The sequence below is a fragment of the Anomalospiza imberbis genome, chromosome 3 (genome assembly GCF_031753505.1).
Source record: "Anomalospiza imberbis isolate Cuckoo-Finch-1a 21T00152 chromosome 3, ASM3175350v1, whole genome shotgun sequence".
Classification (NCBI taxonomy): domain Eukaryota; kingdom Metazoa; phylum Chordata; class Aves; order Passeriformes; family Viduidae; genus Anomalospiza; species Anomalospiza imberbis.
Window position 1 is genome coordinate 98,914,078 of NC_089683.1, and position 22,670 is coordinate 98,936,747.

At 55.5% G+C, this 22,670-nt stretch overlaps 2 protein-coding genes across 6 annotated transcripts in view; both read right to left on the reverse strand.

Moving 5' to 3' along the window:
- Positions 1-2,067: 2,067 nt before the first annotated feature.
- On the reverse strand, positions 2,068-19,035 carry SRF (serum response factor). Of its 3 annotated transcripts, none has more exons than XM_068185975.1 (8): positions 18,844-19,035; positions 14,168-14,434; positions 8,897-9,155; positions 8,383-8,562; positions 6,653-6,772; positions 5,785-5,976; positions 5,177-5,253; positions 2,068-4,915 (listed from the first exon to the last, which is right to left on the reverse strand). In XM_068185975.1, exons 1-8 carry the CDS (start codon positions 18,880-18,882, stop codon positions 4,820-4,822), a joined length of 1,230 nt encoding a protein of 409 aa, XP_068042076.1. In that variant the 5' UTR covers positions 18,883-19,035; the 3' UTR covers positions 2,068-4,819. The 3 variants fall into 3 exon arrangements, with proteins under 3 accessions (XP_068042076.1, XP_068042073.1, XP_068042074.1); XM_068185972.1 differs by lacking the exon at positions 18,844-19,035 and adding an exon at positions 15,672-16,236; XM_068185973.1 differs by lacking the exons at positions 8,383-8,562; positions 18,844-19,035 and adding an exon at positions 15,672-16,232.
- A 2,640-nt stretch (positions 19,036-21,675) lies between these two features.
- Positions 21,676-22,670, reverse strand: part of PTK7 (protein tyrosine kinase 7 (inactive)) — a 41,763-nt gene continuing 40,768 nt past the window's right edge. For all 3 annotated transcript variants that reach the window (XM_068185980.1, XM_068185979.1, XM_068185981.1), the window contains exon 20: positions 21,676-22,514. In XM_068185980.1, the coding sequence (XP_068042081.1) occupies positions 22,354-22,514 (161 nt within the window). In that variant the 3' untranslated portion in view covers positions 21,676-22,353. The remainder of the gene's footprint in view (positions 22,515-22,670) is intronic.

Consider the following 22,670-nt stretch of genomic DNA (forward strand, 5'->3'; position numbering starts at 1 on the left):
GATTGGAATATCTTCTGATTCCCCTGGCTAATGTTAGAAACGAGAACAAACGGAAGTTGCAAGCTAAAGAAGGCATCTGCTAGAGCAAGCTGCTTTTTGGTAGGGTGGTAATGTTGTGCTGTGTGTTGGTTCCACTTCTCTGGTGATTAATTGTAGCAGGATGGGTGGCAGGAAGGCTAAAAGCATGTCATGTCAGCACTAATATTATTACTGCAAATGCACCATTAATCAAGAATTACAGTGCAGCAATGTCAGGCCTCTGGCCCTGGGGTGGTTCCAGCCCTGCACCCACCCTCCATCCACCCTGCTGGCTTCAGTGACAGCTGCGCTGGCTCCCGGCAGCTTTGGGGCTCTGAGACTGCCCTGTTCTCAGTGTTGCTGGAGAGCCAGTTGAAGCCAGCTGCACGCAAGTTTGGCCTGTTTCCAGCTCTTTTCCAGCTCTTGTGTCACACTGATCTGAAATGGCCATACCGTAAAATCTAAATTCTTATCCTTTGCCCATACTTCCCTTCCTTGAGAAGCAGGTTTCTATCAGTCTGATAAGACTTGTTTTAAATTATAAACAGTCATTAAAATCATCAGCTAACTGGATGAGACTTTGCTTTCTTATTTGATCGTGGAGCAATTTGTATGTGCCCAACCTAATTTCTACTCTCAGTACTAATGCAATGGATTAGACAATTTCCATGTTTTACAATAGCAGTCAGCAATTAATCCAAACAATATAATTGCAATTAATTATAGGCCGGATAAAACAGTGCAGTGCTGCATCAGTTTGTGGAGACCATCCTCTAAACCTGTGGTACCAATGCTGGATTATAAAGGATTGTGTTTCCAAGCCACACTCTTGATCCCTCCATTAGTACATGTGATCTCTGTTGATGCTTTCTTTCCAGAATCCCACAGATGCTCTTGAAATCTCTGTTTCCAATTAATATGTCATTTTCCTTCCCTGTTCACTACCAAGACATCTTGTATGTGACAAGGAGAGGTTTTCTGTGGTACTCACACAGCCTGCTTATGTCTTTGCTCTGGTGGTCTCCACACCGTGCTTACTAAGTCACTTATCCTAAAAATAAAGATATATATATATCTGTGGTATCTTGCTCCATGGTGTGTAAGTGACACACAAGCCCCTGTGCACAGGTGATGTGGGATTGCTTGTGCTGAAAGGGTGGTTGTGGTGTTGAACCACGAGCTGCACCTGTGTAGGCACAGGGCTAAAAGTGAGGTTGTACTGTAAAAGTGAGGCACCTCATCTCCTAATGGGGAAAGAGCCATTTCAGCTGTCTTTTGCTCCTAAGTACCTTCTGCACATTCCTCTTCCCTCCTGAGGTATTTTCTCCCCACCTGCACACTTTCATCAGTGCTAAGCTTTCCTCACACTATACTGGCACGTGCTCCAGGATCTGATGCTATGGAGTGGCCAACAGTTGCATTTTTAACTGGCATACTCTGGCCCCAGCAGCCCTGATGATTGCAATAAGCCTCTCTCTTTGCTTTTATTTATTTGCCTTTGGGCACTTTACCGAGCCTCCGTGTGTCCTTGATCTGGCTTCTAGGCCTCTGCCTAAGTGATGTCTCTCCAGACTGCATTTTGAATATTTGCCTTATCTTCTCATAGCAGTTTTCTGCAGGAAATTTAAGTCTCCCTGTTCCTCCCTATTAACACCCATGAATTCAAACAATTCTTTTTCAAAGTTTCTCATTCCTCCTCATTGCTGGTTTTTACTTCTATTGACTGACACCATGCCCTGCACACCAGGAAGATTGTTCCAGAGCTTTCAGGAAAGAGCCCTCACAGCCCTGCTGTCAGGCACTGGCCCTCTCTGGCCCATACATTAGGCTGAGACTCCAGAGGATAAGTCCAGGTGGTCAGGAATAACCTGTGCAGGAGGCAGTATGGATAGAAACTTTTGCAAAGAGCCCCTTTTTGCCACATCATGCTCAGACAGCTCCCCATCCTCCTCAGAACACAAGCAGGTGCAGGAATCTGCCCCTGATCCCCATTTGTTGGCCTTAAGGTGTGCGTCATCCCCTCCCGCAAAGCATGGTCAAGATCCCAAATCTGTGCACAAAATGATAACATTTATTGAAAGAGTAAATTTTTTTTTAATACAAAAGAAAGCTCTGTACATAGTACTGTGATTACTTCCACATCCTTCCAGAAACACAACCCTGGAAACTGGAGGGAAAAAAAAAATTATCCCACACACACTTATGCGTACACACACACACACACACGCGCGCGCACACACCCCTCAAACCAGGAAAATGAACTAAAAATGTCACCACACAATAAATGCCATTTCATCCCTGATACACAAGTGTTCTTACAAGTCTGCACTTAAATAAAATACACCATTAGCGTTTAACCAGCAGTTGCCTTTGGGGAGCCAGGGAGGGGATGCAGTCACACACCCTGTAGCAGCAGGGGCTCTCCTGCCATTCTGGCCCAACAGCTCTGCTCCATAGTGCCAGCAGAAGCAAAGCAGAGCAAAGCCAGGCCACAGTGATGTGCTGGGGCAAAGGACAATGCAAACTCTGATCCCACATTTCTCCCTGGATTAACTCCTAGGTACCTACATGGTTTTGGAAGCATCATGGAACAGTTTTCCTACACCGAGCCATGGGACATGGCTCAGCACTCCCACATGCTCTGAGCTGCAGGGTTTGCATCACTCCTAGAGCAAGAATTCTAAGTGGAGGCAGCATGCAACATCACCCTCACCAGACGGGCCACTCCCCACAAGCCCTTCCCAGGCTGCTAACAGATCAAGGGCTGAAAGGCTCTTCTGGGAATTCTTTGTACAGGGAGCTTGGAGGAGACCTGTCCCCATCTGTGCACTGCAGAATGGCTGTAGAGGGGGAAGTACAGTCCAGACTGTCACCCAGGAGTTCAGGAGATGCTGCCTGCACAGCAAGCAGGGAGAAAAGGGATTAGCCACTGCTGGTCACTCACCACAGGGAGGAGTGGGGACACCCATATCCCTTAGGCAGTCACAGGCAGCACTGCTCCGTGCCAATAGCAGTGACAGTGACAGAACAGCTCTAGGTCCTTGGACCAGAAGTGAACAGGGTGGTCATCAGAAAATCCAGCCCACCTCTGGCTCCTGGGCACACTGCAAACTGCCTGCTTCTGAGGAATGGATTTACCACTTCCAGAGACCAACCACTGCTGGTCTTTACTTGCCTTCTGCCCATTAAGCCCAAAATTATGGGTATGAAGTCCTCGTTACAGGTAAGTAGGAAACAAGCATCCCACTCAGTTCAGCTTGATCCCTGGCACATGCTGGTGGATGGAGAGTGCAGCTTAAACGCTAATGCTGAGGGAACATGTCCAAGGTTACAATACAAACTCAAAAGCAAGGCCCCTTTCCTGCCTCCATGCCCGCCCACCCACCCCTCTCCCATCCCCCTGGTACAAACCCCATTAAAACTGTACAGGAGCCAAACTTTTATTCCTTAAAGAATTACATAAATACTGAGTTTAACACTTAGAAAAATAAAGTAATTTTCTTTTTTTTTCTTTTTTTTTTTTTCTCTCCAAGGCTTCTTTTGTCTTTAACTTAAAAAAAAAAGTTACAGTAGCTGCTGCTTCTCCTAAGGATTCAGCAGCTTCTCTCACTTGCTCACTCTCCCTCCAGGGACAGGGCTAGGTAGCAGAGCCATTCACAGCAATTCCCATGCAGGACCAAGCATGCCCCAGCCCTTCTCCCCAAGCCTTGATGAGCCTGTACAGGCATCACAGCTGCTCCCCCACAGCCCAGGATGGCCCCGCAGGTCACCCTGGTGCTCAGAGGAAGAGCCTGCCACCTGCCCAGCAGCTCAGTGCCCCATGGGCTCTTCCCTTTGACATTTGAGTTGTTTCTCCACCTTGCATCAGACACAGAAATTTAGAAAGCGCTGGCTGGAGCTGCAGGGGGATGTAGGAAAGACCCAGCCACGTTCCCCTGGGTGTATGGAGTCCAGAAGCAGTGCGAGGGCTGAGAGTGTGGGGCTGAGCAGAGCACAGGGCCCCTGAGGAGCTCTCCAGGGCATCTTTGTGTTCCTGGGCATCTATCTCACCACCTCACCTGTGCAAGGGCAGCCACTGGGGCAGGGCCAGTCAGGCTGAAAGTCTGCCAGGCAGCCCAGCGAGGAGGCACTGAGGGCAGAGGGCTCACTGTAGTGCATACGAGGAGGACAGGGCCACGTGCCACCGGCTGTGCCCTGCCCTCCGGGGAGAGGGCATGCAGGCCCAGAGATGCACATGCAAGCTGGCCCCTCTCTCCTGTCCAGAGCCCAGGGTGAGTTGCTGCGGCCAGGACCTGTCACCCCCACAAAGGCACATTGCTGAGGCCAGCAGCACAGCCACAACCCACTCTGCTCCAAGCTGCACCTGCACGATGGCTCCGGGTCTAAGCTGAGCCCCACGCAGAGTAAATACTCATGGGCAAGGTGACTCAGAGCACCCAGAAGGAGCCAGAGCCTCCAGCTGGGAATGGCCTGCAGTATTTATTTACAGGGCAGAGCAATCCTCCCCTCAAAAGACAAATTTCTTTGGCTGGCGTGAGACAAGCACAGCTATTGCAGCATCCAAATGCCCCAAGCCCTGCACGGCCCCAGCATGGCTCCACCCCGGGTGGGTCCTGCAGCCCCACGCGCATGCCTGTGTGTGTGGGGGTGGGTGAGTGCGTGTGTGTGTGTGCATGTGTGGATGAAGGAAACGTGAAAAGGCAACAATAAATAACTGGTGCAGTCTGTACGAGAAGGAGTTGCTGCCAGCCCCGACACTGGCATGACAAGCCAGAAACAGAAGGCCGGCAGCAGAGGCCTCTCAGTCACTCTTGACGCTGTGTGAGGTGTCCAAGTTGACCACCTGCAGCTCCGTCAGGCTGCTGCCACTGCTGCTCTGCTGCCCGATGACAGCCATCTAGAGAGAGAAGGGAGGAGGAACCACTGGGGGACAGCACGCCCTGAGACCATGTGTGCCAGCAGCCAGGGGGCACTGTCCTTCCCAGGCAGCGGTCCAAGGAGGACAACACTCCCTCACCCAAGGGTGGGTAGCACAGAGCACATTCCCAGAGCTGAGGACTGATCCTACCCAGCCAGGTCTGCCCAGACACACAAAGGATGTGCAGGCAGAAGAGCAAGAATAAGCCCTGAACATTTGCAAGTACTACTCTGTGCCTACCTGGTGAAGCTGGACAGCTGAGACAGGGATCTGAACCGTGCCTGATGGGGCTGTCAGGAACACTTGAGGGACACCACCTGCCACAGAGAGAAGCACAAATGACACTGTCCCTTAAGAAGTGCTCCCCCATGGATCCTTTCTTTGAGCTCTGTGGAGCTACTCAAGGACAAAGCTGCCTATTTGCACACATGGAGACACTCCAGAAGAAAGCCACATGCAATAGTTTTCCAAATGCTGGGAGAAGCAGGCACAAGGCCTCAATCCAAGCCTCGCCTGCGTGGCTTCACGCTACTTTGCCCCCTCAGGCAAGCACATATCCTCTCCAGAGCCTCCTGGCTCCCTGTGCTGCCCACCCCCCATGCTGCCCATCCCAGAAACCCTCACCCTCCTTTTTACCCATCAACAGCTCATGCAATCCTTGGCACAAGAGAATGGCAAGACCTAAAAACACACATCGAGCATCGCCCTTGCCAGGCCTTTGTGCGGCCACCAGGACTGCTGGGAAGAAAACCCTTTGTGATTAACATGCAGCATAAATACACGTGGGATGAGAAAAACCAGGATGTCAGTGCACTCTCAGGGAGCACTGAGCTGGACAGCTGCCTTACCCTGATCCTGGACCTGGCCGTGGGACACCTGCATCGCTGAGGGCGCCTGTGGGAAAGCGTTGAGCACCGCGAGCCCGCCGTCGGCCAGGCCGGAGGTGGGCGCGTACATCACCGCGTGCGGACTGGGGTACATCATGTGGCCGCCCACGGTGGTTGGCACAGACGACGTCATGATGGTCGCTGGGAGGGTCACTGCCACCGGGACAGACCACACGTGAGCACACAAAAGGAACCTGCCACACTCACCTGCCTGCTCAGCACCCCCACCCCACTGAAGCACGGTGCATGGAGATACCCATCTCTGTCTTCCAAGCTCTCGGGCAATCAAGCAGGAGAGCTCAAACCTCTCCTTTCACGAGTACGAAGGGGCAGGAAAACCTGGTAGCCAAACATCCCAGGACTAAATTCAACTTGTATCTCAATTCCCCAGTGAAACTTTATAATAGAGCTGTTGAACTAGATTCAGCCTGCATCCAGGCACCTGAACTCAGATTTTGCTGACAAAGAGGTGTCTTCTGCACAGACAGTAAAAGTCCCAAGCAGATGTGAGCTGATGCCTTGTGCTAGAGGCAATGCTGGCTCACTAGAAAACCCCCTGAGAACTCAGCAACCTGTTCCCAGCTCCATGCTGCAAGTGCAGATACAGGTGATGTATCTGGAGAGGCTCTGAAATCCCCTGTCAGGTGCCCTATGCCCAGTGTAGCACAGGACCTGACAACAGGGATCAACAGGCCTGGGAAACTGTCAGAAAGCCTTGGATAGAGCTGGCCTGAAGAAGGAAACTGGCCAGGGAGCAGGCATGAGGCCTGTTGGTGTGGGTTGTTTTCAGCAGTGGTTAGGAAGGCAGACAGAAGGTGGTTACCAATACCTGTTCCGCTGGAAGAGGTCTGGGTAAGGTCAGTGCTGCTGTCACTAGAGGGAGACGTTTGCTGCGGTGCCTGGTGCACCTGGATTGCCTGGACTGGAACCTGCTGAGCCATGGTACCACCTGGGGAGAGAGAGGAGCCTGTCAGCCTGCGGCTCCACAGGGATACAGGCACTCTGGGCCACGTGAAAGTCCCGCAGTCCTTCTGTGGCTGCACACAGCTCCACAGCACCGCTCTGTGCTGCACCGGGGGAGGCTACACAAAAGCAGTGTGTGGCAGGAAGCAGAGACCAAAACCTGCTCTTTCCTGGCACGTGGGCCAAGAAGGGGTTAACTGGCCTACAAAGCTCCAAGAGTGAGGAAAAGGCCACAACAGCTTTTGTCCAACTCCCAGCCTGGACATCCGGGATCCTCCTTGCCATTCCTGGTTCCACCAAGACACGGAACAGATGTTGGGAGGAGACGGCCCAGCCTTTCCTCCCCAAAGGGGAGCCAGTTCTGCAAGGATCACCTTGCTGCACCGAGTGGAACTACAAGAGCCCAAGTGCCCACACCAGGTGAGCTCTGCTGCCTTCACACTCTGGAGCCAAGCTCCCTCCTCCACAGGGCACTCAGGGTGCAGCTGTCACCCCTCTTGTGACCTTAAGGACATCACAGTGCCCTACAGAGGGATTAGAGAACAGCTGGTCTCAAGGTGTGCATCCCAGAGGTGCAGGCCACACAACCTCTGTCCCAGACCACTCTCTGCAAAGCACTTCAGATCCAGAAACACAGCTCGGCACAGAAAGGTCTCCTAAGGCTGAGGTTTTGCCTGCAGAGGGAAGAGCAAGGGATGCCAGAGAGCAAGAATCACTGGCCAGCTTTCTCAGACTGGGTATTTCCCCACACATCGCACCCCAGAGACACACATCACTTATTCTCCTCCTCCAGATCACAAGGGAAATTCAGCTCCCTTGAATGGGAGCCTGCTGTCAGCCCAGGCCCCTAGGAGCCTTAAGCATTCCAAGAAAACACAGGAGTTGCCAGAGTCATGGACTGAGGCACAAACAGGCAGGACACGAGAAATACTGTGTCACTCAGCGCTGGTCCTCAGATGATGGATGCCACCTCAAAAGAGAGCCCTGCCCTACTCTGAAACTCCATCCAGAAACACGTCCAGCCCAAGAACAAACACCTGGAGAGCCTTAACTCAGAACAAGAAGAAATTCCTACAAAGGACAGTGCACACAAGGCAGCAGTGCAGCACCATTACTCTGCTCTGGGTCTCCCCTAACCTGTCCTCTGCACTGTGGTTCAGTGGCTGACTGCAGATACAAACACAGAAGCAAGGGCAGCTGCTCATGGCCAAATGCCAGCAGTCAATAAACAACCACTGGGCACCTCAGGCCTTGTGCTATCCCTCCATCCATTCCAGCAGCGCAGTTCATCCTCAGCACAGCTGCACTACGGACCTGCCTCTACTGCCTTTGTTAGCCACAGGCCAAGCCCTGGGGCATGAGACTGAAAATCTGCTGCTTCACTTGGTCTGCATCCCCCAGGATGCTGCTCCTGTTTATGTCAAGCATTTTCTGCCCTGTCTTCCCATCTCTCCCCATCAGCCACAGCCAGGGTTCCCTGTGCTCTGCCTCCTCTGTGCTTCCACAGTCAGGGGTCAGCTCTGTGGCCAGGCCCAGGACCCCACAGACATCTCCATCCCCCCATCTTTAGCAAGAGGAGGAGAAGCGAGTGCTGACCTGTCAGCGACACAATATGCCCTCCAGCTCTGGCAGGGAAGTGGAAGACTGTCTGTTGTGCCTGCTGCAGCTGTCCAGCTGTACCCGTGACCAGCTGGCCCTGCTGGCTGGAAAGAGCCAGGGAGTGCGGCTGTAACTGAGTGAGAGGAATGGTAGGGGTCCCCGCAGAAAGGGAAGCGCCTGCCGAAAGGAGGGAGAAAGAAAGGCTTTGTCACCACCAGCTCTTTTCACTCCCTCCAGGCTTCTCGGTGCTGCCCTGGGGTCCCAGCTCAGCTCCCTGCCACCCAGCAGCAGGGCCAGCTGGTAGCACTCTAAAGAAACAGTCGCTACATGACCTTTCTCCAGCCACTGGCCTGGCTGGGTTTGAGCACGGAATCACAGCCAGGCTCACCTTACAGCAGCAACCACTCTACTTCCCTTCTGCCACTAGGTCTCCTCTCCCCTGGAGAGAACAGCAACACGCTCCAGGTGCAGGCAGGGACAGACGCAGTCCTCAGTCCCTAAAGGCACTGACCTGACATGAGGGTGAAGCCAGTGGGTATCGGCATGAGGCCCCCAGACGTCACTGCACTGGCTCCAGTAGTCTTCAGCACTGTCCCGTTGGCACTGGTGACGGCATTGGGGCTGATGCTGGCAGACACTGGCGCCAGGTAATTAGTGATGGGGAATGACGGGCCGCTGCTGACCTGCATGGAGGTCGAGGTGGTCGGGGCTGTCTGGATGGACGTTGTTCCCGGCAGGTTGGTGACAGTGAATGCGGGTTTCAGGGCGTCCTGCAAAAGGAGAGATTGTGACAGCTCAGACCAGCCCATGAGACATCTGCCCATGACACCAAACCAGGCTCTGTAGGTTGCATCATCCCCTTGCCAAACCATACCCCTCACAGCCTGCTGCCAGCACATGGAGCAGAGCCAGGGGAGCAGAGAAGAGCTGCTTGCACAAACATGAGGAGAGCTGAAGAGAGCTCCACATAAACTTTGGATGCTGGCTCAGGGCCACAGAGGTCCCCTGAGAGCCTTCCCTACAACACGCTAGGGGACAAAGCAACCGTTCCACTCCCCAGGAGTCCCCAAAATGTCTAAGAAGAGAATAGCCTCTTTTTGGCACACATCAGGCAAAAGCAGCCCTTGCAGGGAGAAATATAAAGGCATAGTCTCCTGTCAGAAACACACACCACTTCCCTTAAGGCAGGAAACACACGACCAAGAACAAGCTGAAAACTGGCTCTTAAAAGCACCTGTACACTGCAAGTGACACGGGAGAGGTGACTGAAAGCAAACCTGGACACTAGGGAGGCCCAAACCCAGCCCTGACAGCAGCTTTGGCAGGCCCTGGGGAATGCCTCCACACACCTCCTGAAGCAGAGGCCAGGAGAACCTGACCGTAGGAAGCACCTATCTGCCAATCCACTGGCAGGAGATGAGCACGAGGCAAATGCTTCCAAAGGACCCCACGTGTTCACTACAGCCAGCACAGTCCTGCAAGGAGCGTCAGAGCTCCACGCCTGTCCGAGGACAGCATCGCCAGAGGAGCTGAGCACCACGAAAAGGGCTCTGTGCTGGGCCAACACTGGCCTGAGAGGCTGGCATCCCAGGTGTGGAAACAAGGGAGGAATACGTGTGCCAAGCTGCAATAACACAAAGCATGTGGCTAGATGTGCCTTGGATCTCCAGGAACCAACCAGGCCGAGCATGACTCCTGCTGCCTCTGGTAGTCACACGTCACCTAACTTCCCTCCATCCCCCAAACCCCTTTTGGAATACCCAGGGTGCCCATGACTCCTCTCCTGCCCATCTGGCCAAGAGCACACTGGGAATGCACTGCTTCACCCGGGCCCATGTCACAGACCACAGGCGATGCGACCTGCTGTCCCCATGCCCTGACACAGCTGCCAGCAAGCCTGGGAAGAGTTAAGGCTGCCACACTCCCACCCCTCCCACTGCAGCTGGTGGGCCCAGCTCTCCCACGTGCTAAGCCTTGTTCCCAGCTTGTCAAGCTGCCAGGAGCAAGGAATTCACAGCTCAACGAACAGCTAAAAAAGGGAAGGCAGCCCATTTTGGACAGGGGGATCCAATCCCAGGCACTCACTCGTGCCCCAGGGCCCAGGGAGGGAGGAGAGCAACACCCCTCTGCCTTGGCACCGCAGTCCCTGAAGTCCAAATTAGCAGAGGCACGTGATAACACAGCAAAGCCCAGCAGAGACACTTTCCATTAGCTCAACCACAAACTCCTGCCATCCCACATGGGACATGGGAGGCTGTGGGTGCCCTCCCCACGTGGGTGACAGGGCAGAGCCCTCCCCAGCCCACTAGGGAGCCAGAGCAGAGTTGGGCAGGACAGGTGCTGCTCCCAGTTGGAAAAGCCAGGGTTCCTCATGCCCAGCTATAGCTCTAGAGTAGTATACCCACGAGATATAACCCCCAACCAGCCAGGGCACTTAGCACCCAGTCACACTCCATACTCCCAGGCCTGGAGAAGGCATCCCAGAAAGTTCACAGCACTCTACTCAGGGAGATTCTCAGGGCTCCCTAGAAGCACAAGGGCAAATCTCAGTACAAAACAAAGGTGCTTGGGAAAGATGCTGTGGCAACAGACTTGAATCATGCACAGCCCACCTCTGCCCTCCCTATTTTGACCCTGTTAAGACTCAGATTCCTCCCATTTTAGTGTGCTTCTCTTGGGCTGCAGCAACAGCTCCCAATACAGAAAGAGAGCTGGGAGAGACTTTGGGATTGGACACCCATTGCCATCTCCTCAGGAGTGTCTGGGATGCCCCAGTGATCCCGTGGGCACCTTGGCTCTTCCCAGCACCCTGCAAAGCCCAGACCATATGCATGAGGCAAGTCATAGGTCACTTCAGCAGACATCACCCAAGGCGCCACGGACAGCAGCCCTGAAAGCTCTTCCCTTCCTGATCCAGCTGCACATCCATTCCAGCTCAGTGCAAACCTCAGTGTCTGCAGAAGCAGCACACAGCAGAGGTGCAGCACAGCAGCAGGTGTCTGCCCAGACCCTCACCACTGTTTTCCAGCGTGAGTGGGTCACAGCGCACAGACCAGGCCAGCCGATGCCCATCCTGGACCACGGCAGGGTCCTGGGAACAGAAACAATTCCACTCCACAGCCTTTAGGGACTGTTCAGCATGGCCCAGGCCCCCCTAGACAGAATTATTACACAGGTGTAAGCAGGACAACAGGCCTCAGAGGTATATGGGAAATCCCAAACTGGTTTCCAACACCTGGTCTGTGTTCCAGATGTGGCAAAAAGTCCCACATTTTCCCATTCCAGAGAGATGACCAGATCAGGGCTACTCCCATGCTCTCATCCCAATCTAGAGCCTCTGAGCTCCTTCCAAAATATCCTTTCCCACACAAGCACACCCAGGAGACTGCATGCAGGCAGTGTCCTTTGGGGCCTGCAAAAGATGGAAGAGGTATCATCATGAGGATACAGCTACTGCCCCAGTCCCAGCACCACAGCAGGGGGTTTGGGTCTGGCACGGCAGGAGGATTTCAGAGCTGCTACTGATGTAGCACAGAGAAATAACCAGCAGGTTGCTGACTGCAGATGACAGCCCAGCTGAGTTGTTCTCCCCACTCTGCTGCAGCACTGAACACAAGCAGGTTTTGTCCATACACATATCTGGGAAGCAGAGATCATACAAGAAGGCCAGGGAGTCTTTTGGAGCATCCCATGTGGCAGGACCTGACAGTCCAGGCATCGAATCTTCTGCCACCTCCTCCAGTGAGGCACCTGTAACCCAGCCTTGTGCACCACCCACCCCTCAGCAAGCACCAGCCATCCAGCATGGCCCATCCACAGGCTCCTTTCATCCTTAGAAGGCCTCTCGGTCTATCTGAATTGAGCTGGTCTCTGCTCGATCACCACCAGGCAGGAGAAGGCACAACAGAACACCTGCAGAAGGCACAACAGGACAGCCCTTGTCCCCAGCCCCAGGGCTTGCCATGACAGGAACTCTCAGCCAGCCAGGGGTGGATTCAGTAAGAATGTCAAGCGGAAGACAGGGCCATAGGGCTCCTCCAGCCTCTCATCAAATGCTGGCTGTGGCCACAAAGCATTAGTGCTGGGATGGAGCCTTCAGGGTTGCATCAGACAGTGAGAATAGAGAAGTTGTGTTAAGAAGGTCTCTGCAGAGTAACTGCACCCCAAGGGCACAGTTCCCTTGGGGCCAACTAGCAGTACTTCCAGGAAGAGTGCAAAGGGATATGATGTGGTCAAGTCTCATGCCAAGGACAGGTAATTTGTCTCATTACGAAATGCCCACAGGACTTGCCTTTCATCCAGGAGAAGCCCAGGAGGCACAAGTCCTTACAAACACGGGCTGCACAAGGGAGAGATTGCTGGCGTTAGAAGGCTTCTTTGCCTACTGGATAGGGCTGGCACAGTTTACACTAGCAACCAGGGAAGACATGACAGACTGAAACAGCCAGGACTGCTGCTGGGATCCCATCAGCAGGAGCCATTCTCAAGGACTGTTAAAGGCTACAGCACGGAGACTCCAGCCACACTTTGGCCCACCACAGCTCCTCTGCCTGCAGGGATCTATGAGGGTGCTGATGTTTCTCAGGGCTCAGCAGCAATAAGCCTTTGCTTGGTGCAGCACTGCACACACGTGGGGAAGTAGACATTGAGGAATAGGGGGTACCCAGCAGCACCGTGACCAGAACTGTTGCGCTGTCATAAAAACAGGCAGCTGAATACCCCAGCAGCCCCAGACATGTTGGGCATATCTCAGGGCTGCACTCACTGACCTTGCAATTACAGCAGAGGTCTCCAGGTCCTGTCTGATTAATATCTAGAGGCTACTGCACGGAAACAATGTTGTGGCTTGAGCATGGACAGCTGGAGAGCTCCAATGATGAGGCCAATGGAAGAACACTTTTGCAGCAAGCCTGGTACCCATGACACCAGCACAGGTACAACAGGGCTGTTCTAATTCCCAGCACCCAGCAGAACTGCAAACAGGCCTGGGAAGCTGTGGCAGAGCCCCGAATTCAGCATGGCATCCCAGTCTTGCACCACAAACTTTCCTGCCTCCCATCTCCAAGCACCTATGGATCTGAGCACCCACCTGCAAAGGAAGTGGCAGGGATGTGGGACACAGCTCTGAGGAACAGTGCCAGGGAGTGCAGGGACAAGACGGGCCCCTTCCAGCAGAAAAGCTGATTCTGCCCAACTGTGCACCCACAGCCAGGCCACCCTGGGCAAAAGGCCACAAGTAACACGGGCAGGCAGGGGCCAGCGTCTGCAGGGACAACAGGCAGGGAGCAGAAATGGTCTGTCCAGCCAAATGTTTCCATTCCCCATGTCCTCCCTGCCCCCTTCCAAAACAGCACCAAAGCAAGAGACAGCTGCAGCTTATAAGGAATGTGAGGGGCCCTGCCAGGGACTCTGGCGAGGGAAACCAGGCCTTATAAGGCCATGGAGGCAGAATCAAATTTTTATCAATGAGTGTGAGAGCATGGAGACGCCTGGGGAGAGATAACAGTGCTGAAAGCTGGCCAGGGGGGTGGGCTGGGCCATTGGGGAGCCACGCTGCAAGGGCCAGGACCAGGATACCTGGCACCCGCTTCCCTCTCTCTTTCAATCACCACTACTATCAGCCAAGGAGCCAGCCAGCACCGAGATGACATGACACAAGCTCGCTGCAGTCAAAGCAAAAGGGGACTCATCCTCAGCTCCCAGCGCTGCTATTTAAAGAGGGTGAGGGATGATCAGGGCTCCCAGCACAGCCCACTCCTCCCTGGGTGCCCAGGAACATTACCTTGGTCTCCCCGCTGCTGTCCGACTCGGACACCTGGTAGGTGAGGTCCGTCTCCTCAAAACCAGTGGCACTCATGCGCTGGTCAGTGGTGGGGTCCGAGCGTGGGGGCGAGTCTGGGGAATTGAGGCATGTTTGGATCAATGCCTTCCCCGTCTCGCTGGTGATCATGGGCTGCAGCTTCCGTGTGGCAAACGTGTACACATGGCCCGTCTCGCTGGCCACCAACAGCAGGACTTGAGTGCCAGTTAGCGTGGAGAGCTCATAGGCCTGCCAGCAGGACAAGAGAAGAACAGGGAGTCACAGGTGACAGGGACAACACACATTGCAGAAAAAGAGTCCCTTCATGTCCCCATGTTCTCACAATGGCTTTCTTTCTCTTCATACCAGCTTCAGCTCCCTGCCACCCCAGAGGAGCTGTGGCCTCTAAAACCAACTGGCTCCCTACAGATTGAACTTCCCCATGCTGCGCTCCCATCCCCTTTAGCACAGCCCTAGGGGATGTGCCTGCCAAGAGGGAACGGATAGAGTGCTCCCCTCAGCACAGAAGTCTGATAACATGGAGACACAGGACTGTCTCCATTCTGGAAATCCCACTGGCTTCTCCAGACATGTCTGGATACCTCCCTCACCTCACCTCTCAGTAATGTTACTTGGCACACATCTCTGCTACCTCATTCCCCTCACCAACACCCCATCAAGGCTCCGACCCAGAATACCTGCAGACTAGGAAGTGCGCTCTTCATATGCCATCACTGCACACTCAATGGTCTCACACAAGCTTCTACAGACAGGATGGCCTCATTCCACGTCCCGTACCTCCAGGACGTGCCCAGCAGTACTTCACCCATTCCCACCTTCCCAGGGTGCCTGATACCCAGCTGAGCTGCGATGCTGCACTACCCAGTTGTTCAGAAGGTGCTATGAACATCAACAGGGATCCAGATCCGCCAGCAGCACCCAAAATCCCCTATGTTTCTAATCTGTCTTTGCACAGATTAGAACCACGGAACCAGGAACCACGGAGAGCAAGCACTCTGGACCGGCCAAGACGTGGCGTTGGTCCCTTCCGTGGCCGAAGCAGGCAGTCCTAGCGGGGGCAGGGCAGGACAGTCCAGCTGTGCTTACAGCGAGGGGCCCCGATCAGCTCTGGCCCGAGGCTGGACGGTGCACCGGGATGGGCCCCCCCGGACACATCACATGCCTGGGGACCGCCAAGCAAACCGGCATCCCCCGGCCCCGGGGGCTCCCGCTCCCGGCCGCCCGGCTCTCTGCCCTCGGTTCCGCCGGGGGCTCCCGCGCAGCCCCCCGGAAGGGGCTGGTGCCGAGCCGCCTCCCCGGTCCCGCCCGCGGGACGGGGAAGCCGCCGCCGTTTCCGGGCACAGCCTGCTGGCCTGCTCGGCGCTCGGACCGAGCCGGGACTCCCACGGACAGGTGGGTGCCGGCCGACATCCCCCCGCCCGGGCCGGACCGCCCCCCCGCACCGGCCGGAGTCGCGGGGCCGCACCTTCTTCATGATGCCGGTCTTCCTCTTGCTGAAGGTGGTGTAGCGCCGCAGCTTGTTGTCGATGAACTCCATCTTGATCTTCACCCGGCCCCGCGTCTTCTTCCCGGGCTTGGCGCCGCTCACGGCCCCGCCACCCCCGCCGCCGCTGTAGGCGGCCGCCGCCGCCGCTCCCGCCGCGGGCCCCGCCGCCGCTGCCGCCGCCGCCGCCTCGGCCAGGCCACGCTTCACGCCGCGCCGCTCGCCGCCCAGCTCCTCCTCCTCGGCCGACTCCGAGTCGCCCTCGCTGCCGCTGTACAGCGCCTCCCGCTTTAGGCAGCCCCCGGGCGCCCCCGCCGCCGCCCCGCCGCCGTTCGCCCCACGCGGCACCGACGACCGGCCCAGCCCCGAGCCGCGGGCCAGCGCGGCGGCGGCGCCGTTCCCGGCCCCGGCCTGGCTCGGCAACATCGCGGCGGCGAGCGCGGGTCGGGTCGGGCCGGGTCAGGCCGGCCCCGCCATGTCCCCGCCGCGCTCCGCGCTCACGGCCCCGCTCCGCCGCCGCCCCCGCCGCGCCGCACCGCCCCCATATAAAGCGATACAATGTTGCCTTTTATGGCGAAGGCGCTCCTTATATGGGGCGAGACGGCGCCCCGTCGGGAGGCGCCACCCCATTGGCTGGCGGCCGCCGAGCGCCGGCGCCCATTGGCCTCCGATTGGCGTTTGATTTGCATACGGTCGGACCGCGCTCGCGTCACGGCCGGGTTGGAACACGCAGGGCGGCTCTTAAAGGGACAGCGCGGCCGGCCCGCGGAGCGGCGCGCTCGGCCCGGGGCTGCGGCGGGACGGGACGGGACGGGACGGGACGCACCGCGGGCTGCGAACGAGCAGGGACACCCCCGCTGCCAGCCCTGCCTCGGGCCCCCTTCCCACCGCCAGCTCCGGGCACGCGGGTCCTCGTAGGGGACACACCACGTGGCTCAAAGATTGCGTGCCTCGCCATCCTCAGGATCCAGCCAGGAGCGGCTCCGCGCCACCGCGCCTGACTCCCAGCGATGCCACCAGCTGTTGCTCCAGGCAACTCCGCACCCCGGCTGTTGTCACAGCCTGCAAGGGACAACGTGCCGTCCATTTGTCTCCGGTGGCTGCAGAGGCACCTAGAGGGTGTGGGCGATCCGTGGGTGCTCAGGGCCGTGCAGGGCACGGGGCTGAAGCAGATATGTCCGAAACACACATTGCTGAGGCACAGGCTGATCACTACCTAGCAGAAAAAAGATCGCCCATTAAACAGGACGGGCCACAGATACCTTCAAACCCGCAGGGGGTGAGGCTGGGGTTCTGTACCACGGCCATCCACGGGTGGGACAGAGCACCTGTGCAGGTGGGCAGGGGCTGGTCTCACCCTGGCTCTGCACATCAGATGGCTCCGAGCATTTCGGCACAAGTCACGTCCTCTGTGCAGGTGTGACCCAGGACACCCGAGCAGAGGGACAGCCCACACAGGACAACCGTGTGCAAGGCACGCTGCGCGTGGGTCAGCAAAGGCGTGAGAGGGACAGCACAGCCCCAGAGCTCCAAGCTGTGAGCACAGAGAGAGAATTCTTAGCTGAGGAAAAGGGGTCTCCCACACCCTGTCCTACAAGCAGGAACTGCAACCCAGGGCAAGACCCCACCTCTGGCAGCAGCAGTCCCGCCACAGACCCACTTTGTCTCCTGGGCACCCCATGGAGGGTTCTGCAGCTCGCACAAGCCCTTTCCATATCTGCCTCATCACTCAGAGGACACGCACGCTCAGCACCAGCCCTCACAGCTGTCCCCCACAGCCCAGGGCCAACCTCCTAGAGAGCAAGGGAGTAACTGCGAACCCGAACACCCCCCTCACTGCCACCACCGCCCCCCCTCCTCCCGCCAGCCATGCTCCTCCAGTGAGCACACATGCCATTTATAGCTCCCAGCAGGGCTGCTGGAGCTCACATGCCTCCCGTCACATGCCCTGGCCACCCTCCCTTCAAGCTGAGCACAAGCTACACCTGGCACAGGTGAGACCGAGGCCTCACCGTGTCCTGCCAGGCTGAGAAAGGGTCAGCAGGACCCTCAGCCTGGCTGGGGTCACCAGTTAGGCTGAGAACAATGAGCACATGGATCTGATAGCCACAGCCAGGGTGGTCTGCCTGCTTAGCACGAGTGTGCAGTCACTGCAGGTAGCAGGAGTTGGTTTTCTCTTGCTCATGGAACAGCTACACACACCCTTCCTCCTTCTCTTCCCTGGGCCTTCCAGTTGCAAGGCCTTTTGCTCCCCAAGCTGCGAGAGTGTCTACACGGGAAAAAGGTGAGACCTGGCTCATTCTGGGCTGGCTCATCCCTTCTGCTCCAGTCCTTTCCTTCCCAAGCCTCATCCTGTGGATGCTTTCCAAGATGCCTGTCCTTGTGCTCTGAACAGGCCCAGAGTTTCAGCCTACCCCGGCTTCCCGGGATGCCAATCTCTCACCAAGGCTGTCAGACCCACTCTGGAGAGCCAAGCCCTGTCCCCAAGCCACCATCACCCACAGGACACAAGTTTACCAGCAGGTCCTCCCTTAACCAAACCAGCAGCCACTGACAACTGGAAGCAGCTTAAAGCAAGTTTTCAGCCTTCAGGGAGTTTCTCATTTACAATCCCCACATCATAAAATTCCCATTTCTAGCCCTGTTCTTACACAGCTTTGGGGCACAGCACTTGATACTATACCGTAAAAGTCTCTCACCTGATTTCCCCCAAAGTCCCATCCAGACAAGCTGCCTGGAGCTCCACAGGAGCATGGACCCTGCTGCCAGCATGACCCCAGCCATCTACCTCCCCTATTCAATCCTCCTCTAGGCCATTGCAACAAACGCTTCACCCTTTTCCAGCTCTTCATCCATATTGCAGCTGGGTGCTGAGGTTGTGATGGTTCCCATCCTGTTCCTGATCTTCCTGCTGTTGGTACTCCGGGTGCTTTTTTCTGACTGCTGCTGAATACAGTTAGCTGCTCTTTTTTTTAACAGCCGGATCTCTTCTATGAGCAGTAACAATTAGAACAGAGGTACTGTTGCACATGCAAAACTAGGTTATGGCCTTTTTTTTTTTTTTTTTTTTTTGTTCAACAGACAGGTGCAGGAATGGGGCTGCTCCCTGAGGGGTGACCCCATGTCCTCATGAACAGGTATAAACCCACAGTACCTGAGCAGAGCAGCAACAGGTGTTGGTATCAGGGGCCATCCACAGAGCAAGCCACAGACTAAATCCAGCATCCACTTGGTAGTGAGACAGAGCCAAAATCCTGACTGGATAATAAGGCTACCACATATGCCTAGAAAACGGGGCTAGAGGCAAGGCCAAAACAGGAACACCTACAAGCTTGCTTAAGCAAACCTGAAAACACAGGCTTGAGCTTAAATGCAGCTCAAGAGTGTGGGGAAGTCCCAGGTGAGACTGCTTAGGACAATTAAGACAATTAGTTTCCACTCAGCACATGCCTGACACAGCTGCAGAAGAGCCACAGGGCAGCAGAGGAAATCAGAGCAAACCAAAAAGCCCTTCCTCAAGCTGCACAGCACTCGTGGACCAGGGGTGCTCAAAGGATGCAGGGGGAATATGGATGACTGCAGGGCAAGAGAAAACATCAGGAACTATCAGAAATGTCTGGTTGGGATGTCTTTATGCTTTAAGGAGTCCTTCATTGGGACTAACACACATCTGCTTGCTGTTCTCTTATACCGTTCAGTAAATGTTCCATTTTGGTCACAGCTGGTGGCTCTTTAGGTGGACCTGTGCTCTGATGGGGCCACGTGGTTCTTTCTGGCCCTGGATACCACACATGGTCTTCTGTAAGGTGTTCCTTCAGTTTAGGCTGAGGCAATTGGATCCCACCTCTTGTCAACCGCCCACGTGCTTTCATTCTCCTTCAGGGGCTCTGATTCCCTGCTCTGCTCCACCGCTTTTAGCTGGGACTGTATTTGCTCAGTTTGCTGTTTCCAATTACTTTGGCCAAAATCTCTCCCCTCCCCAATCATACAGAATTTTTTCATGACATCACTCCCAAAAATACACAATCCCAACCCCCATCATTCTGTACTCTCTGGGTCTGGAGTTTGTCCTAACTCTGGTGACTTTCCATTTGGGTGCTTCCCTGTAGTCACCAGGTCTTGACTGCATGGCAAACAGGCCGTGGAGCCTCCAGGATGTGTTGGGATAAAGCAGAGCCCCAAATCCTGACGCTGCTCACAGAACCAGCTCCCTGCAGCCATGCTACACCCTCTCACCACACGAGATGCCTGCATGCATAGAGCTGGCAGAACAAGGGTGGTACCCCTAAAATCCTTGACATCTCTGGTCTTTAGCCATGGCAGAGCTGAGATTCTGCTTGGCTAGGCCAACACAAGTGGCTTGGCTGCAGGAATCAGCCCACTGAGTGCAGTGTTCCTACCTGGAAGGAAGGACAGCAGACAACAGCAAATTCATGAGACAGGTCACTTGCAAGTTGGAGAGCACATAAGCAGCAGTGCCACAACACTCACACACTTCAGAAGGGTTGCACACACACTGGAAGGGACTGGGGGAGCAACAAGAGGGACATGAGGCTGCAAGGGGTAGAAGGAAAGGCACATCCTGATCCCTCTGTCCCCAACAGGTCTGCCTGGCATGCAAGATGCCACCAGTCCCACACTGTAGCCAGGCCCTCTGGTCATGGAAGTAGCCAGGGGTCAGGGTGGCAGTCACCTGCTGCCAAACCTATTACACCAGGGAGCACCAGGACCAATGAACCAGACCTGGCTGTCCTTCTCTAGAGAGGGGCCCAAAACACAGCCATTGCCACAGTGTAGCTTGCCAAGAACCCTGGCTTGGGGAGAGTCCATATCTCCCACCTGCAAGTGTTGAAAAAGGGACAAACAAACACCTTTGATAACTGGCAGAGCAACTGCCAGCAAAGGTGCCTGCACCGTTTCCAAGCCTAGACCAAATCTGAGCTCAGAGACAGCTAGCATATTCCAAGAAATGACGACTTTTCCCCCTCCAGCATCTCCATAACCTCTTCGGGTAGCAGAGATGAGAAGAGGATCCTGGACATTTCTGGTCCATCCCTGATTAAAGCAGAGCCAATTACACTGGGTAGTTCAGGACTTCTCTGGTCCAGGATTGGGTATCTGATGATGATGACAGAGTTGCCACAGCTTCTCTGGGACTCCTATCTTTATTACCCTTGAGGGGAAGCATTTCCCTTAATACCCAGAATGAATGTCCCTTGTGCAGCTCATGCCCTCTGCCTCCAGTTCAGCCCCAATCAGGCCTCCTGCAAAATCTCAGATCTGTCTGTATAACCCCCCAACACAGGGCTGTGCAGCCAAGTGAAACTGCTGCTCCCAGTGCTTCACTCTGGCTCCAAGGGACAAACCCAAGCTGGCCGGGCTCATGTTCATGCTGTGGGGATTGGGGCTTCCTGTACACCATGTGCACACCTTTCCTCTCCCAAGAAGAGACTGCCAGGACCCTGCCATTGTTCTGGGCCATTAGCAGAGAGGAGAGGGCTGCAGACCACATGTGACAGGAGGATATCCCCCAGGGTCCCCATCCAGGCCTGGCACTGATAGCATCCTGCAAGAAGCAGCACCTGAAATCTGTACAAAACCACAACCCAGCGTGGGCTGTGAAGCTGCCCAATGCCACAGAGGTGGGTACACAAACCCAATCAACACCTGAAGTGGATATCAACATATCCATGAGTGGTTGTTTGCTTGGAGTCTTGAGAGGGGACATTTTCTCGAGATAAGTCCCTCTTGAAGAGCAACTCATGACTGCCCAAGAGACAGTAAGTGCTGAGGGAAAGTGCTCCCTCAGGGCACACAGGGCTGGGAACAGCATCTCCGATTCACCTGAGAAGGGGGCAAAGGGGTTAAACACAGCAGACAGATGCCTGAGGAATGAGCCCCAAACCCTTCCCAGGAGCCATGTGGAGGAAAACCACTATCTGACAGCAGTATTTTACAAAGACCAAAAAAAAAAAAAACCACACCAAAAAAAAAAAGCGCCTTCTTTATTGAGAGCAGCACATAAAAACCCAACAAAACCCAACCCTTCTTGGCTGCAGTACCCTCCACTCAAGCAAACAAACTAACCCACTCTAGGCTGCATTCCAGTAACAGAAATACTATGGTAGGGAGGAGTCAGCGCTCTGGAAGAGGGAGACAGGGGGCTCTGCCCAGAGTCATAAGTACAAAAAAAGGCACAGGGTAACTGGGAAAGATAGTGAGCTCCTTCATATGCCAGGCACTTTGTGCTCCTGTTGGCTGGCCTGTCCCCATGGGGAAGGGGAAGGCAGGCATGCCTAGCACAGACGGACGGAGAGAGAGCCGGGCCAGGCCGGCAGAGATGGATGTGGTGAGCAGGGACGCCCAAGCTCTCGCCGTGGGAGGGGCAGCTGCACTCCATCCACACCAGCAGCCTAAGGGCACCGGGCTGAGCAGGCAGGGGGCAGGAGGCAGCAAGGGCTGTCTTTTGGGACCCATTGGGGAGGGGGGTGGGGCTGGGGTACACTGGCTTGTGCTTTGAGTCCAGCAGCTGCTGATGCTGAGCTGCTCGCTGGCGCATCGGGGTCGGGCTCAGCAAGGGGCTGTGGGAGTGCCAGGGGCTCCCCAGGCATATACAGACCCCTGTCCACCCCGCCACATCCTTCACCAGCAAGGGCTGGGGTGCTCAGGCTTTGCTGTCAGCTGGGCTGTCCCCAAGGGTGGTGGCAAGCTCACTGAAGGAGGGCCGGTCCTTAGGGCTGGGGGCCCAGCAGCGCTGCATCAGCTTGGCCAGGCGGGAGGGGCAGCCCTCGGGGTGCGGGAGCTTCGTTTTTCCTGACTGCAGACCTGGCATGAAAGAAAAGTCCAAAGGGCCATTGGCAAAAGGTGTGATCCTCTCTGGGAGATGCAAGGAGAGCAGCAGTTCTCCATGGAGGCTGGAGAACTCAGCCTCCCCAGCAAGACCAGCACTGTCATACAGCCTGTCTGGCCCCCTTTACCACA